The sequence below is a fragment of the Crinia signifera genome, chromosome 12 (genome assembly GCF_055691185.1).
Source record: "Crinia signifera chromosome 12, ASM5569118v1, whole genome shotgun sequence".
Classification (NCBI taxonomy): Eukaryota; Metazoa; Chordata; class Amphibia; order Anura; family Myobatrachidae; genus Crinia; species Crinia signifera.
This window is the reverse complement of record NC_139228.1, coordinates 38520940-38535639: the sequence shown is the minus strand read 5'-3', so window position 1 is coordinate 38535639 and position 14700 is coordinate 38520940. Positions and strand designations below refer to the sequence as shown.

Sequence of the window (14700 nt, the reverse complement as noted above, 5' to 3'; positions counted from 1 at the left end):
GATCAGGTATCAACTACCACCTCAAGGCCACTATATCCAACTTGGAAAAGGCAAATTCCATCTGCTGATTACAGTGCCAATTCATTCCGGTGTGGACTTTTGACTATTCCCCTGGCCAACCACACGGACACAAGTGGACGATGCATATACCCTATAACGGATGGTAACTATTCATACATTTGTATTCCCTTTATTATACAGGGGTATTATAGGAACGGACTCTCCAGCTTACTCAATTATCTTTGTGGGTGTCATATTATAATTTTATGTACTTTTACTGCATTTAAATTCATCTTCTGTTACGTTTTGCGTAAAAGATCATACAAGCTTCTTATTTTAATATTGTGTGCGCTGCTTCACCACACCCCCCCCCCTCTCTTTTTTTGTGTATTTTATTAACGGGGGGGGGGGGGGGGGTGACTACCCCATTTCTGAGCAGCTTCAGAAGATTCCACTCATAGGCCCTTATTCTGATCTCGGCGGTACGGCCCGCGTGCGGCCGTACCGCCGATGTTTTCACTCTGCACATGCGCAGAGGTCACTCTGCGCATGTGCAGGGGAAATCGCCGCACAAAAAATATATACGCCGCAAAGGGGGCGTATAGGGGCGTGAGGGGCTTAATAGCCTCATTACCCTATGCATACGCCCAGCGTTTCATGGGCGTTCCCATGCAAACGCGGGGCGTATGCATGGTAATGAGGCTATGACGCCAGTGATGGGGGCGGAAAGCTGACATCGCCGGATGTCAGCTCTCCGCCCCCATACAAGCTTTCACACGGACGATTGTCCGTGTGGTCTAAGCTTGCGTGAGCTGGTGGAGCGTGCGGCCCTGCCTTCGATGGTCGCCGACCATCGAATGCAGGGGGCAGCTCCCACCATGGTGGAGGCGTACGCCCCACCATTTTCATGCGGATCGCCAGCCGTCCGCGTACGGACGGCCGTGGCGATCCGTATTGTAGGCGGGGATTGGTTTGTGCGGCCGGAGCAACGTATGCGGCTCCGGCCGCACAGATCAGAATAAGGGCCATAGTGAGCACCCCAGTTCTGTCCCTTTTTAGGTTCAGTCCTATAATTTTTTCTTTCCTTTGTGGCCCTGACCTCAACTTCATGAACGATGAACTTGAACGGTGATTTTCGAATACAATATCAGGCATCCAAATATATTTGAATTTGTCACATATGGCTGTGAACAAGTTATATATGACAATTGTGAGAAGTTCCTATGGGCAGAATCCTATCTTCATTAGAACTCGCATATTAGTAAATCGACCCCATTGTTTCGGCTATGACCACAAGCACAACAGATGTGATCATTTAGTGAGTGGGCAAACCAATGGATTGCCAAGGCTCAACGTTTTAAGAATGACAATAAACAGATGCCGCTTTTACATGACATGATTTACCAACTTGCCCACATTCTGACTAAAGCAGATAATCATCCTGAATTTAGGAATACCATTATTTCCAACAACAGTGGTCTAAAAATGACATCACAAAGGCTACGGAAACTTCTGGGCACCATTAGATTACCTTAAAATGGCAAGCTACAAGGCTCCATTTCCAAACTGATTGCATTACGAACACAATTAAACTAGAAAGCTAATTGAATTAGTAATTTTCAACTTCATTTAACAAGAGACTGTTGAAGGCAGGGTAGAGCAGAAGTTTGCACCCCACCCCCCTCCCCCTCCCCCTCCCAAACCACTGTTCTCTCTCTTTCTCCACAATCTCATTTTAAGATCATTAGAGACCTGGCGGCTGAAGGCAGGGGCCTGAATGCAAATCTACTTAGGGCTCTGTCAGCGACTAATGCAAATCTCTTGTGCAACAAATCAAATTCTCCATTCTCATCTCAAACAAGAGAAATGGGATTGTGAGAGCTTTGTTGCCCATATACTCTTTAACCCTGAAATATGCCAGAAAAATAGAACTGTTGTTGGTTAGTGCTCGAGGGAAAGACTAATTGGAATACCATTTGATTAGCGCGACACGGGATAGGTCGCTAGGTCTACAAACCTTAGATCAACAAGCATTAGGTCGACATGCCTCAAGGTTGACATGGGGAAGGTCGACGGTCAAAAGATCGACATGGGGTTTTTCATTATTTTTTTTTGTGCCGACAGGCGGTATTTCATGCCCTACCATCCACTAGGGCGCGATGGGAGAATATAATAGTGTGCTGAGCATAGCAAGGCACTGTGCCCGAAACCTTGCGAGCCATGCGAGGGGACGCGGGTCTACGTTTCAGTGTCCATCATGTCAAAATTCGGGACAAAAAAAAACAGTGAAAAACCCCATGTCGACCTTTTGACCTTCCCCATGTCAACCCAATGACCTTGTCGACCGATTGACCCGGTTGACCTTTAGTCATGTTGACCTTGTGGTGTCAACCTAATGCTTGTCATCCTAGTTGCTGTCTATCCAATGATCCACACCCCTTGGCACACTTGCTATTTCAACAAATGAAATCTGTAACGTTCATTATTAATCAAGAACTGACACAAAACTGACTGATGAACAAAAACCCGATAATACAAGCTGCATACAATAATGCTAATTAAAGTCCATACACGATAAAATTAGCTATACCTCTCATTTCAGCCCTTCTGATTGAAATCACTCATTGGGGTAGATGTATTAAGCCTTAAGCCCCCCATACACGGTCCGTTTTAAAGTACACATCGTATCGGATCGCATGCCTTCTGCATGCTTTGTGCATGCACTGCAATCCGATACGATGTAAACCTAGTACAAAAAGTATGTGCAGCACATACTTTTTGTACCGTACTATGTGATGCGCGGGAGCGCGCATCGCATAGTACAAAACGGAGCCGTCGAAAACGGAGCATCTATGGGCTCCTTTAACAAGAGATAAATGCAAGGGTGATAAAGAGATAAACGTCCAGCCAATCAGCTCCTTACTGACTTTTTACTGACACAGCCTGTAACATGGCAGTAAGGAGCTGATTATATCACCCAGTGTGTATACTCCGCCCGACGTGCGCTCCCGCGGGTAGTTAAAAAACCCCATCGTTTGTGCATGTACAGACGAGGGAGTGGATCGTTAATAAGGGTCATGCAGAATGCAGCATGAACCAAGGTGACATCTGTGTGGGGTTTGTACGTAATGCATGGGTTCCCCAGCTTGCTCCTCTGATCCCATCATTTAAAAAAAAGACACAGTGGGTTAATTAATGGACGGATATCATTGCATTAGTATGTGCTCCGACACTGGAGAAAATGGTTAATAAGCTCCACTGGTGCAGGGGCTGGGGCAGTCTGAATTAGATTCTGTACACCAAGACAGTATATTAGGCCACATCGTACATAAAGATAATATGGTATTACTGTAGCTTAGCGGGATGTACTTACCGGCCGCACATCTCCACAGGAGTTTGTAAACTGCCTCGCCAGCCCGAAGTCCAGCATAAAACATTTCCGACAAGTACTGGGGAAACGACCCATTGCAAAGTTGGACTGTAGGAGGAGGCAAGAAATGTAGGTGAACAACAACTATGAAATAGGATATATGTATCTCTAAATATTATGGCACAACAACAATATAGGTATAGAAAATAGTGTTTCCAGCTATGGTATAATTCAGTGGTTCTCAAACTTGGTCCTCAGGACCCCACACAGTTCACGTTTTTCAGGTCACCTGACAGGTGCACTCATTACTCTCTGACACATTTTAAAAGATCCAAAGGTGGAGCAAATTATTTCAATTGATTCCTCAAGAGCTATCAACAGTGCATGTTTTCCAGGTCTCCTCACAGAATCACAAGTGAAGCAGTTAGCTCCACATGTGAATCCTTTCAAATGTATGAGTGTGTAATGAGTGCACCTGTGCACCAAGCCAGCGTCGGTGTACTAATGTATTGTGAAAATAATACCTAGCGGCTTCTATCCCATAAGCATATTGAAGTGCTCATTATCCTACTTACTGGTTTGATATCCCGGTGTAAGAACCCCACAGAATGGATGCTCTCAATAGACTCCAGGATTTGGCGCCCAAGCCGTAGCATAGTGCTGATAGAGAAGGTTCCTCTGGATTGGCTACGACGGAGATCTGCCAAGTTTCGCCCCTGAAGAAACGAGACACTTTTTTATGCAAATGGACACAAAATGTAGTATGGAAGGTTGGCTCACTAAAAAAAACCCAAAGAGTTTGGGTCTACTCTGTCCAACAGATAGGTTTCTAGAACCATATGTGCAGTGCGGTCACAGTCCTATGTAGTGTATACAAAAACAATGGAGGCATCATGTGTCAGTCCATAGATTGTCAGAGTTGTTTATAGTCAATAAGGCAAATTTGCACAAAACAAAGCCCATATTGATGGTCACTGCCACAACTTGCTGCTATCAGAATTGTCCCAGGCACAGCAAGTTATGGTCAGGAGGTGTTCATCCTGTCAGTCATTAGCTAGTCTTGCTGTGTACCCTGCTGCAGAAGGGCGATGTTTGGTCTACAGCAGGCCTGGACAACCTGTAGGTCTCCAGCTGTTGCGAAACTACACACCCCAGCATGCCTTGTCACAGTTTTAGCATTCCCTATTAGCAAAGCAGTGGCAACGCATGCTGGGACTTGTAGCTTCACAACAGCTGGAGAGCCACAGGTTGGCCATGACTAAAAAAAAATTCTAGCAATATTTTAAATATACATTATATTTTTCTTATCATGCACCACCATACCACTGCTTCATAGGCGAATCTAGGGGGTGGTCGGGGGGTGCACAGGATATTGCCAGGCAAATCTGGAACGTTTTCCCTATAGGATAACATGGGACCCGCTAATTCCGACCCCCACCCAGTTCAACGGCTGCCAGTTCCCCCTTCGGCATCACTGAAGCTCGAGGTTGATTTCAGTGGAACCCAAATCGCTGGGCCTTCAATCTGATACCAGGCTGGATCCATATGGGTTAATTGGTTCTTAAATGTAATTTCATGACTGGTTTATGTTCTTTGAGGGCAGATTTCTCTGGAACCAAACAGCCCACTTTCACGTGACCAAAATCAAGCGAAGCCAACTCAAAAGTTCTTCAATATATATAACTGGTTGGTTAAAGGGGGGTACGGAGAGGGGAGTGGTTGTCTCTACCCCTCACACCAGAAAATTCAGGGACTAGGCTGGTGTATAAGGGGTCAGCCTGGCAATGTCCCTGCATGATCCTGGGACCATATTCCCAGGTAAATCCCTGCATTTTCTGTTGTGAAAGGGGTATTATTTCAAACAGCCGTGACCTGCAGTGCTCTGAATACAGCCGGGCAGCCCCCTGCTCTCTGCCCAGCTGTCAATGACTGTCACCCCTGCAGCTTCCGCTCCAATTCTTCTCCCCGCTTTCACCTCAGCCCGCCCACCTTTAATCATGTGGTGCCGGCACCCGGCGTGCTCCCCCGACGTCACGCACAACAACAGCGCGCACAATATTTCAAATGTCCACTCGGCTAGAGGGGACACCAGGAGGGGAGTGGGAGCGTGCTCTCCGCTGCGCTCTGCTCCTCTCCCCATAGAAGCAGATGCACCGCTCTCCATCTCTCCCTGCAGCAGCGAAGGCTCATATAAAAATTTACAGTAAGTGGCACTTTTGGGGGCATTGCTTAAGGGACGCTACAAGTGGCGGTATGTGGGGGGATTACGCATAATGTGTGGCTTAATGTGTAAGGGGCATTAAGGTGTGCAGCGTCATGTGTAAGCGGCACTATGTGTGCAGCATCATGTGTAAGGGACATTATGTGTGCAGCATCATGTGTAATGGGTACTATGGTGTGCGGCATCATGTGTAATGGGTACTATGGTGTGTGGCATCATGTATAATGGGTACTATGGTGTGTGACATCATGTATAATGGGTACTATGGTGCCATCAAGCAAGAACCCCCTAGCAATGAGCACGTAGGTAAGCAGCACTTATGTGGCAAATATGTAATGGGCCTTACGGTTTGTTATATAGTATGTAATGGGCATCATGATGTGTGGCACAATGTGTAATTGCATTATGGTGTGTGGCCTTATGTGTAATTGGCATTACGGCTAGCTTTATGTGTAATGGGTATTACAGAGTTTGCTAAAATGTGTAATGGGCATTACTGTGTATGGTCTAAAGCAGGCATGTCCAACGTTGGCCCTCTAGATGTTTTGAAACTACACATCCCAGCATGCTTTGCAATAGTTTTAGCATTCTCTAATAGCAAAACTGTGGCAAAGCATGCTGGGATGTGTAGTTTCACAACATCTGGAGGGCCAACGTTGGACATGCCTGGTCTAAAGTGTGATGCCACGCCTCCTTCCCATGAGGTCACGCCCCCTTTTTGATGCACGGCTACACCGCGCAAAGGTCCCCCTGCTGTTGTTTCTAGATCTCGGACCACCCATTACCATAATTCTAGATTCGCCTATGCACGGCTTCCCTTCAATATGATAAACCAATGATACATGGGATAGCCTCCTTTCCTTGTAAGGTTGCAGTCCTCAGCATTTATCTATGTGGCCCCATATACAGGCCTGCTTGTGTAATAAGAACAAACCCTGAAGCTGTTCTCAAGTCACTAATAAAATCGGTACGCGGGCCCTGTGTTGGCAATGCCTAGTCAACCTCTAATGGTCAAAAGTGACCTAAACATGGGTGACGGATGTTGGAGAGGGTGTGATACTGCCGGCTCAATCATGCATATCTGGTGGATTTATAGAAAGAAGTCATCAACTACTCTATTACTTGCGCCCATTGCAAATAACCCCAAATATTTTCTCCTCCCACTGAATGTCCCAGCATTACCCAAACTACAAAACAATCTGATGCATCATGTGGTTTCTGCGACCATCGGCCAAATTGGAATGGATTGGAAAAATCCGGTTGCTCCTTCCATGCAATCCAGAATATCCCGCATTTTTCATGTGTATCGCATGGAGTATATGACAAGCATCTCCTCTAAGAAATGTAACTCTGCTTGGTCTCCCTGGGTTCCCCGCCAGCAGATCACCTCCCCTTTCACTATCTGATATTGCGACTTTGTGACCGACTCCTAATTGATTAATATCTTGCATTTGTACTCTGCCGAAGATTCACCGTCTCTCTCTTTCTACTCTCTTTATCTATCCTCTCCCTTTTCTATCTCTTTGTCTCTTCCTTTTTTACTTTTTATCTTACTCTCTATTTCCTCGCATTTTCCCTTCCTAATTAATCACATTACTTAGATTTCTTTTTTTAATTCTTCACAAAACTGGATCACTTTTTTACATGACATCAGAAATGACTCGTCCATTGTATTGTGTGTACTTTTATTCTTTTGTATTTTGAGCTATTTCTGTTGTACGGTGATCTACCAATAAACAACCTTGCAAGAAAATAAAAACTAAAGAATGGTCGACATACCCTAGGTCGACACAAGCTTAAGGTGGACATGTTTATCACTTCTTTTTTTTTTTTTTTTTTTTAAGTGTTTTCTCATACTTTACTATCCAAGTAAGCACACCTATACAGTGACCATGTTGACATAGACAGCCCCAAAAAAGTAAAAAAGAATGTCAACCTTACTCTTGTCGACATGTCAATGTCGACCTTTCGTAGGGTATATGGACCATTCTTAGGTATCCACCTAGTCACTGTCAACCATGAGTTGTCAACCTGTCCTAGGGTATGTTGACCAATTATCTATATCGTAACCAATAAAACCATGCTTTATGTCAGGGGTGGGCAATAAGCGGCCCTCCAGCTGTTGATTAACTACACATCCCAGCATGCCTTGCTTAATTTTGCTATTTGACCATGCTGAAACTGATGCAAGGCATGCTGGGATGTGTAGTTCATCAACAGCTGGAGGGACGCTTTTTGCCCACCCCTGCTGTACGTGAAAGTCATGTATTCATAATAAGAGGTGTTAATATTTTCTAGAGACTGTTACTGTAATATAGGAAAACAGTATTTGTATTTTGTAATGTTAACATTAATAAAAAGAACAATGTTAGAATCTGTAGTACTTTTGCACACTTACCTGTAATTGCATGACGACGTAATTGAACCGATCATTCCTCCCACATCCTATGAAGCGGCATACATGATCTTTACCTGACACAGAGAACAAAGGGCAAAGCAGATTACACATACCTTCTATTTGTGACTGGTTTCTGTGACTACATTTGAGAGCAGGTTGATCTACACTTCATATATTGTAATGATTCAGATCACTTGGGGTAGATGAAAGATTCAGAGTTACAATCTCTATGGCCCCGTACACACGGGGGAGATATATTGCTCAGCCAATATATTGCTCAGTTTCTCCTTTTCATCAGCGACCAGAGATGGTCGCTGATGAAAAAGAAACTGCCGGGGGAGCCCGGCAGTGGAAATCAGCTGGCCGCAGGAGCATGTTCCTGCGACCAGCGATCACCACAGGGGCAAAAACGGGAGCGCGCACCCGGCGATATATCGCCAGTGCGGGCAATATGGTCGCTCAGCGACCATATTTCCTGCGATTTTGCACAAAATCTCCCCCGTGTGTACGCACCTTAAGTAAGGTTATTATGTCCCAACCAGGATGGATTCAATTACTGTCCAGGTGATTTTCTGGGTATTGCAGGGTTGCCTACCCTCCCGGAATGGCCGGGAGGGTCCCGAAAATCGGGTCCCCCTCCCGGCCCCCCGGAAAAGGTGGGCAAACCTCCCGGTTTCTGGGGGACCCCTGCTCCCCCCCCCCACACACACACACACACCACGCACCATTTAAATCCTTATCACCTGATATTATGCTTATCTCTGATGAGGGGGTGGGGCTAAAGTGTCATAATGACGTCATTTTAGTCCGGCCCTCTCAACGGAGATGTGCAAATTGTGTCATTTTCAAGCATGAGGGCGGGGCTTAATGATGTCACGTTCAAGCCCCGCCCCCAGAACTCCTGCTGAATGTCTCCTCTCCGGGCTTCTCCCAGAGAGGAGATTTTAAAAAGTCAGCAACCCTGGGGTATTGCTGCGATAAGCAGATATACGGTTTGACCATGGGCCCGATTCATAGCCGCACGCAATGCAAATCTTTGCAGACATTCTAATATGACCCCTTCCATCACAAATGAAAAATGCTCTGCCCCTCTTCCAAAATTTTAGTCACCTGTGCTGAATTACAGATGTGTCCACATACCTCTGGGGTGTGCTATAGCAGCCTAACATTCGGGAAACTGACGGTCAGTATACAGACATCGGAATCCCAATGGCCGGTACTCCAACAGGGGGAGATCGAATCAAAGTCACTTGCAGGTTTGATGCGCTCCCCATGCTGAGGGCTCGGTGGCTCGCCACAGGATCTATTCTCCCTCTATGGGTGGTCGTGGACCCCCATGAGGGAGAATAGCCCCTTTAAGTCGGGATCCCAACTGTCAGGCTTTTAACATCAGTATACTTGGCTACACATATTTTAACACAGAACCATGCACAGATCTCAGTGATCTGTGCATGATTTTGTCAGAACCTGGTTTATTTGTTTGGCCAGGTCAGAATGTGCAAATTTGCGGCAAAAAGGGCAATTTTTTCCCCACAATTCGCATCCTATAAAATGTGCAATTTTCAGAAAAAGTGCGATTTTGGCCGTTTCGTGCGATATTATGGCAAAAGTCACAATATCGTACACCATTAAATCTCGCTCTACTTATTGGGGGAAAGTGCATAAATGATGGAATTATTTTTGTATAGTATATAACCAAAATAAGGAATTTGGTACTTACCGATAATTCCCTTTCTCCGAGGCAGCAGGGGACACTGCAGTACTGACGTATGAGAGATAGAGTGGGTGCGTAGGAGGAGTCGGCACTTAAGTGAAAATTTCGTCTGTGGCTGGCTCCTCCCCCCTCTATCTCCCTCCAGACACCAGTCTTAAAAAACGTGACCGAGAGAGGAAGGGGACAGGCAAAAGTAAAACCACAGACTGTAAACCAAAGAATATTAGGTAAACCCTTCAACCAACAGACATGCATTCATGAAACCAAACAATACAGATAAATAATCCAATCTGTAAAAATACAGAACTAGCAGGACCCCCAAACAATCATGGCAGGAGCGGTACTGCTGAAAAAGAACCAAAGCGCTGGGCGGGCGTGCAGTGTCCCCTGCTGCCTCGGAGAAAGGGAATTATCGGTAAGTACCAAATTCCTTATTTCTCCTACCGCAGCAGGGGACACTGCAGTACTGACGTATGAGATGATACCAAAGCCACTACACCCGGGAGGGCGAGCGCTGAGGATCCTGTAAGACAGCTCTGCCAAAGGAAGAATCTTCCCTGGCAAACCTATCAAACTTGTAAAACCTGGCAAAGGTATTGGAGCCTACCCACGTGGCGGCTCTACAAACCTGAGTCAATGACACTCCCCTGGCAGCCGCCCAGGAAGTACTGACTGATCTGGTAGAATGAGCAGAAACATTTGGAGGAACCTGAATGCAGGCCTTTGCATACGCCTCCTTAATAGTAAGGCACAACCACCTGGCCAGAGTCTGCTTCGACGCTGGCCAACCCTTCTTTTCTGCCCCAAACAAAACAAATAAAGATTCTGTCTTCCGAAACGAAGCCGTCCTATCCACATAGATGCGTAAAGCCCTTACGACATCCAAACTTTCAGAAGACCCAGACAAGGCCGGAACCACGATCGGCTGGTTCACGTGAAAAGAAGAGACTACCTTGGGAAGGAACCTAGGATTAGTCCTTAACTCTGCACGGTCTCTGTGAAAAACCAAAAACGGAGGACGGCAAAGCAGAGCCCCCAGCTCTGAAACCCTCCTGGCTGACGCCAATGCCAGGAGCATCAGAGTCTTCCATGTCAACCATTTCAAGCCCACTGAATCCAGCGGCTCAAAAGACTCAGATTTGAGAAACTCCAACAGGAGCCCCAAGTCCCAAGGCTCAGTCGGAGGAACATACGGAGACTGCAACCGTAAAGCTCCCTTCAAAAAAGTCTGCACCTCCGAAATGAGTGCCAATTTTTTGTTGAAAAATACAGACAAGGCGGAAATTTGGACCTTAATAGAACCTAACCGAAGGCCCTTATCCAGCCCTGCCTGAAGAAATTCCAAAAGGCGAGGAAGCTGAAAAACTGCTCTCTCCACCTTCTTCCTCTGACACCATGCCACATAAGACTTCCAAATACGGTGATAATGCTTGGAAGTTACCTCCTTCCTAGCCCTGAGCATGGTGGGAATTACTGTCACTGGAACACCCCGCCTTTTTAACAGGTCGGCTTCAACAGCCACGCCGTCAAACGTAGCTGCGTCAAGCCTGGGTAGGCGAACGGTCCTTGCTGCAACAGATCCTCCCTGAGAGGAAGACGCCACGGAACATCGGCCTGAAGAAGCTTCAAGTCCGAATACCAAGCCCTTCTCGGCCAATCTGGGGCTATTAGTATCGCTGAAGCTGACCCTCTTTTTATCCGTTTGAGTACCTGTGCTAACAAGGGAAACGGAGGAAAGATGTAGATGAGGTCGAAATTCCAAAGAATCGAGAATGCATCCACCGCCCAGGCTCCCGGATCTTTCGATCTGGCACAGTAAAGAGGAAGTTGGTGATTCAGTCTGGACGCCATCAAGTCGATCTGAGGCGTCCCCCACCGCCGTGTGATGAGCTGGAAAACTTCCGGATTTAAGGTCCATTCTCCTGGATGGAAATCCTGGCGACTTAGGTAATCCGCCTGCCAGTTCTCCACTCCCGGCAGGAAGACTGCTGTGAGATTTGACGCATAAGCTTCTGCCCATTGCAAAATCGGACGAACCTCCTTCATTGCTGCCCTGCTCTTCGTCCCGCCCTGACGGTTTATATAAGCAACCGCGGTCGCATTGTCGGACTGGATCATTATCGGCAGACCCTTGAGCAGGTCTTGGGCCTGAAGGAGTGCCAACCTGATGGCCCTGAGCTCCAGAATGTTGATCGATAACTTGGCCTCCTGGACAGACCAACGGCCCTGAAAAGTATAACCTTGGGTCACAGCTCCCCAACCTCTCAAGCTGGCATCCGTCGTCAGAATAGTCCAAATGCATGGCCTGAAACTTCGGCCCTTCAAAAGATGAGAAGTTGACAGCCACCAGTTCAGAGACAGCCGCGCTTCCTTTGAAAGAAGGATTCTTTTGTGGATCTCCAAATGGGATCCCGACCACTGGGACAGAAGATTTTCTTGAAAAGTCCTTGTGTGAAAACGACCATATGGTAGAGCCTCGAAAGAGGCTACCATCATTCCCAGTAGACGCGTGCAAGTGTGCGCTGACACCCTTCGTAAGGACAAAACGAGTCTCACCATCTTTTGAATTGCTCGCACCTTGTCCAAAGATAGCGAGACAGTCTCGTTTTCTGTGTCCAAGATGAGTCCCAGGAACTTTAACTTCCTTGATGGTGTCAGATGAGACTTTTTTAGATTTAGAATCCAACCATGGTCTATCAAGAATTTGCAAGCTACCATGGCGTGCTCTACCAGCTTCTCCCGACTTGGCGCTTTGATTAGCAAATCGTCCAAATACGGAATAATTGTTATCCCTTGGAGCCTGAGAGCTGCAATCATACATGCCATGATCTTTGTAAAGACTCTGGGAGCCGAAGACAGGCCAAAAGGGAGAGCCTGAAACTGGTAATGGCAATCGTCTATCGCAAACCTCAGAAAACACTGATGGGGTTACCAAATTGGCACGTGCAGGTATGCATCCTTGATGTCTAACGACATCAAGAATTCTCCCTTTTCTAGAGACGCCACCACGGACCGAATGGACTCCATTTTGAACCGCTGATAACAGATATGGAGGTTTAAATCCTTTAAATTTAGGATAGGCCGCACCGAGCCGTCCGGCTTGGGCACCACAAAGACGCTGGAATAGAAACCTCTGCCCTGCTGTGAAGCCGGGACTGACACCACTACTCTTGCGTCTAAAAGACCCTGGATGGATCCACGCAGAGCCTGACCTTCCTCCTCTTTCCTTGGCAGACCTATCCGAAAAAATCTTGATGGGGGGGGTCGACGTGAATTGCAGTTTGTATCCCTGGGAAATGCTGTCCAGAGCCCAAGCATCCCTGCAGTGGGATCTCCAGATTTCTGCAAACTGCAACAGACGCGCGCCCACAATGGAATCCCCCACGTGGGCTGCGAGACCGTCATGCCACTGGCTTGTCAGTGGCCTTGGGATCTGGCCTGCGGGCAGTGGCGGGTGCAGTAGGGGCCACTCTGGCACCTCTTCCTCTACGGCCTCTGAAAGAAGAGAAGCCCCCTCTTGTCTTACCTCTGAAACCTGATGGGCCACGAAAGGCCCGAAAGGAAGGCGCCACAAACTGGCGCTTGGGAGGCGGAGCTGCGGAGGGCAAAAATGCAGACTTACCCCCCGTAGCCTGGGCGATAAGTTTGTCCAGTTCCGCACCAAACAACACATCACCTGAAAAAGGCAGAGCCTCGACCGCCTTTTTAGTTTCAGCCTCAGCCTGCCACGGCCGCAACCAAACGGCCCTCCTGGCCACCACAGCTGAAGCCGAAACCTTAGCTCCAAGAGACGCCACGTCTGCAGATGCTTCCCCAATATAAGTAGAAGCATCTCTGATAAACTCAGCCAAAGACAATAAATCCTCCTTAGGACTGTCCTGCTCCAAACCAGACACCAGCTGAGAGGCCCATACCTCCATGGCCCGAGCCACCCAGGCAGAGGCCAGCGCTGGTCTCAACAAAACCCCCGCTGTGGAGAAAATAGTTTTTAAGGTAGTATCTAACCGCCGATCTGGCGCCTCCTTTAAGCCGACCGCCCCCGGCACTGGAAGAGTCGACTTCTTTGAAAGCCTAGAAAGAGACACATCTGGTGATGGCGGAGCCTCCCATTTTTCCCTGGATTCAGGGGAGAAGGGATAGAGAGATTTAATACGAGAGGAAATTTGAAATTTCTTATCCGGAACTTTCCATAAATCTAACAGCGGGTTATCCAGCTCAGCCGAGTCTGGAAAATACACTGGCGTCTTCTGAACCCGACCAAAGATAGAAACCTGAGGCGGAGCCCGAGTCTCCTCTAGATTTAAAGTAGACCTAACAGCCCTGATAAGGCCGTCCACTCCCTGAGCGTCCTCTTCATCCAAAAAATCCTGCGGAGACTCCTGAACCTGTGGCGCTACATACTCCCCATCCTCCAAAACCTCTAACCCCTCATCATCATCTGAATGATGAGGAATAGCCAAAGACACCCCTGCCTTCCTCTTAGCAGCTACCTGTGAAGCAGGCATTCTCTGTGAAGTGCCAGCCAGCGACTGAGACAGAGAATCCACAGAAGAAATAAGTGTCCTGGCCCAAACAGGCTCTGCTGCAGCCATGCTAAAAAGCTGAGACTGCATCAGCTCCCTGTCTTTCCTGGAGGCCACCAATTCAGCAGTAAGATTTGCTAACACACTGTGAATAGGATCCACAGCAGACTGAGGAGTCTTAGGGACAGCTGCAGAAGCCTTTGATAAATCATAGCAGGGAGCACAGAGTGAAACACCCTTCATGTGCTGAGTATATTGACCCTTGCAGTTCTTACAAGCATACAGCTTAACAGCTGCCTTGGAAGAAGTACCCTTTCCAGCCATAACTGTACAGGTGACCCAGTATATATATAGTGACACACAGGCTCACACACCGATACACACACACAGAAAAAACACCCCTTAGAGACCACTCTCCCCAACAGAGAAAGTCTAGAGTCTGGGTGTCAAACAGGGAGAGAGGAGCCACAAACC

The 14700-nt window shown here is 47.3% G+C and overlaps 1 protein-coding gene across 2 annotated transcripts in view; it reads right to left on the bottom strand.

Moving 5' to 3' along the window:
• TTBK2 (tau tubulin kinase 2) overlaps nt 1-14700 on the bottom strand; it is a 113461-nt gene that overhangs the window by 36030 nt on the left and 62731 nt on the right. For both annotated transcript variants that reach the window (XM_083166885.1, XM_083166886.1), the window contains exons 4-6: nt 7990-8063; nt 3946-4086; nt 3374-3478 (exon numbers count right to left, since the gene is read on the bottom strand). In XM_083166885.1, coding sequence (XP_083023011.1) covers nt 3374-3478; nt 3946-4086; nt 7990-8063 — 320 coding nt within the window. The remainder of the gene's footprint in view (nt 1-3373; nt 3479-3945; nt 4087-7989; nt 8064-14700) is intronic.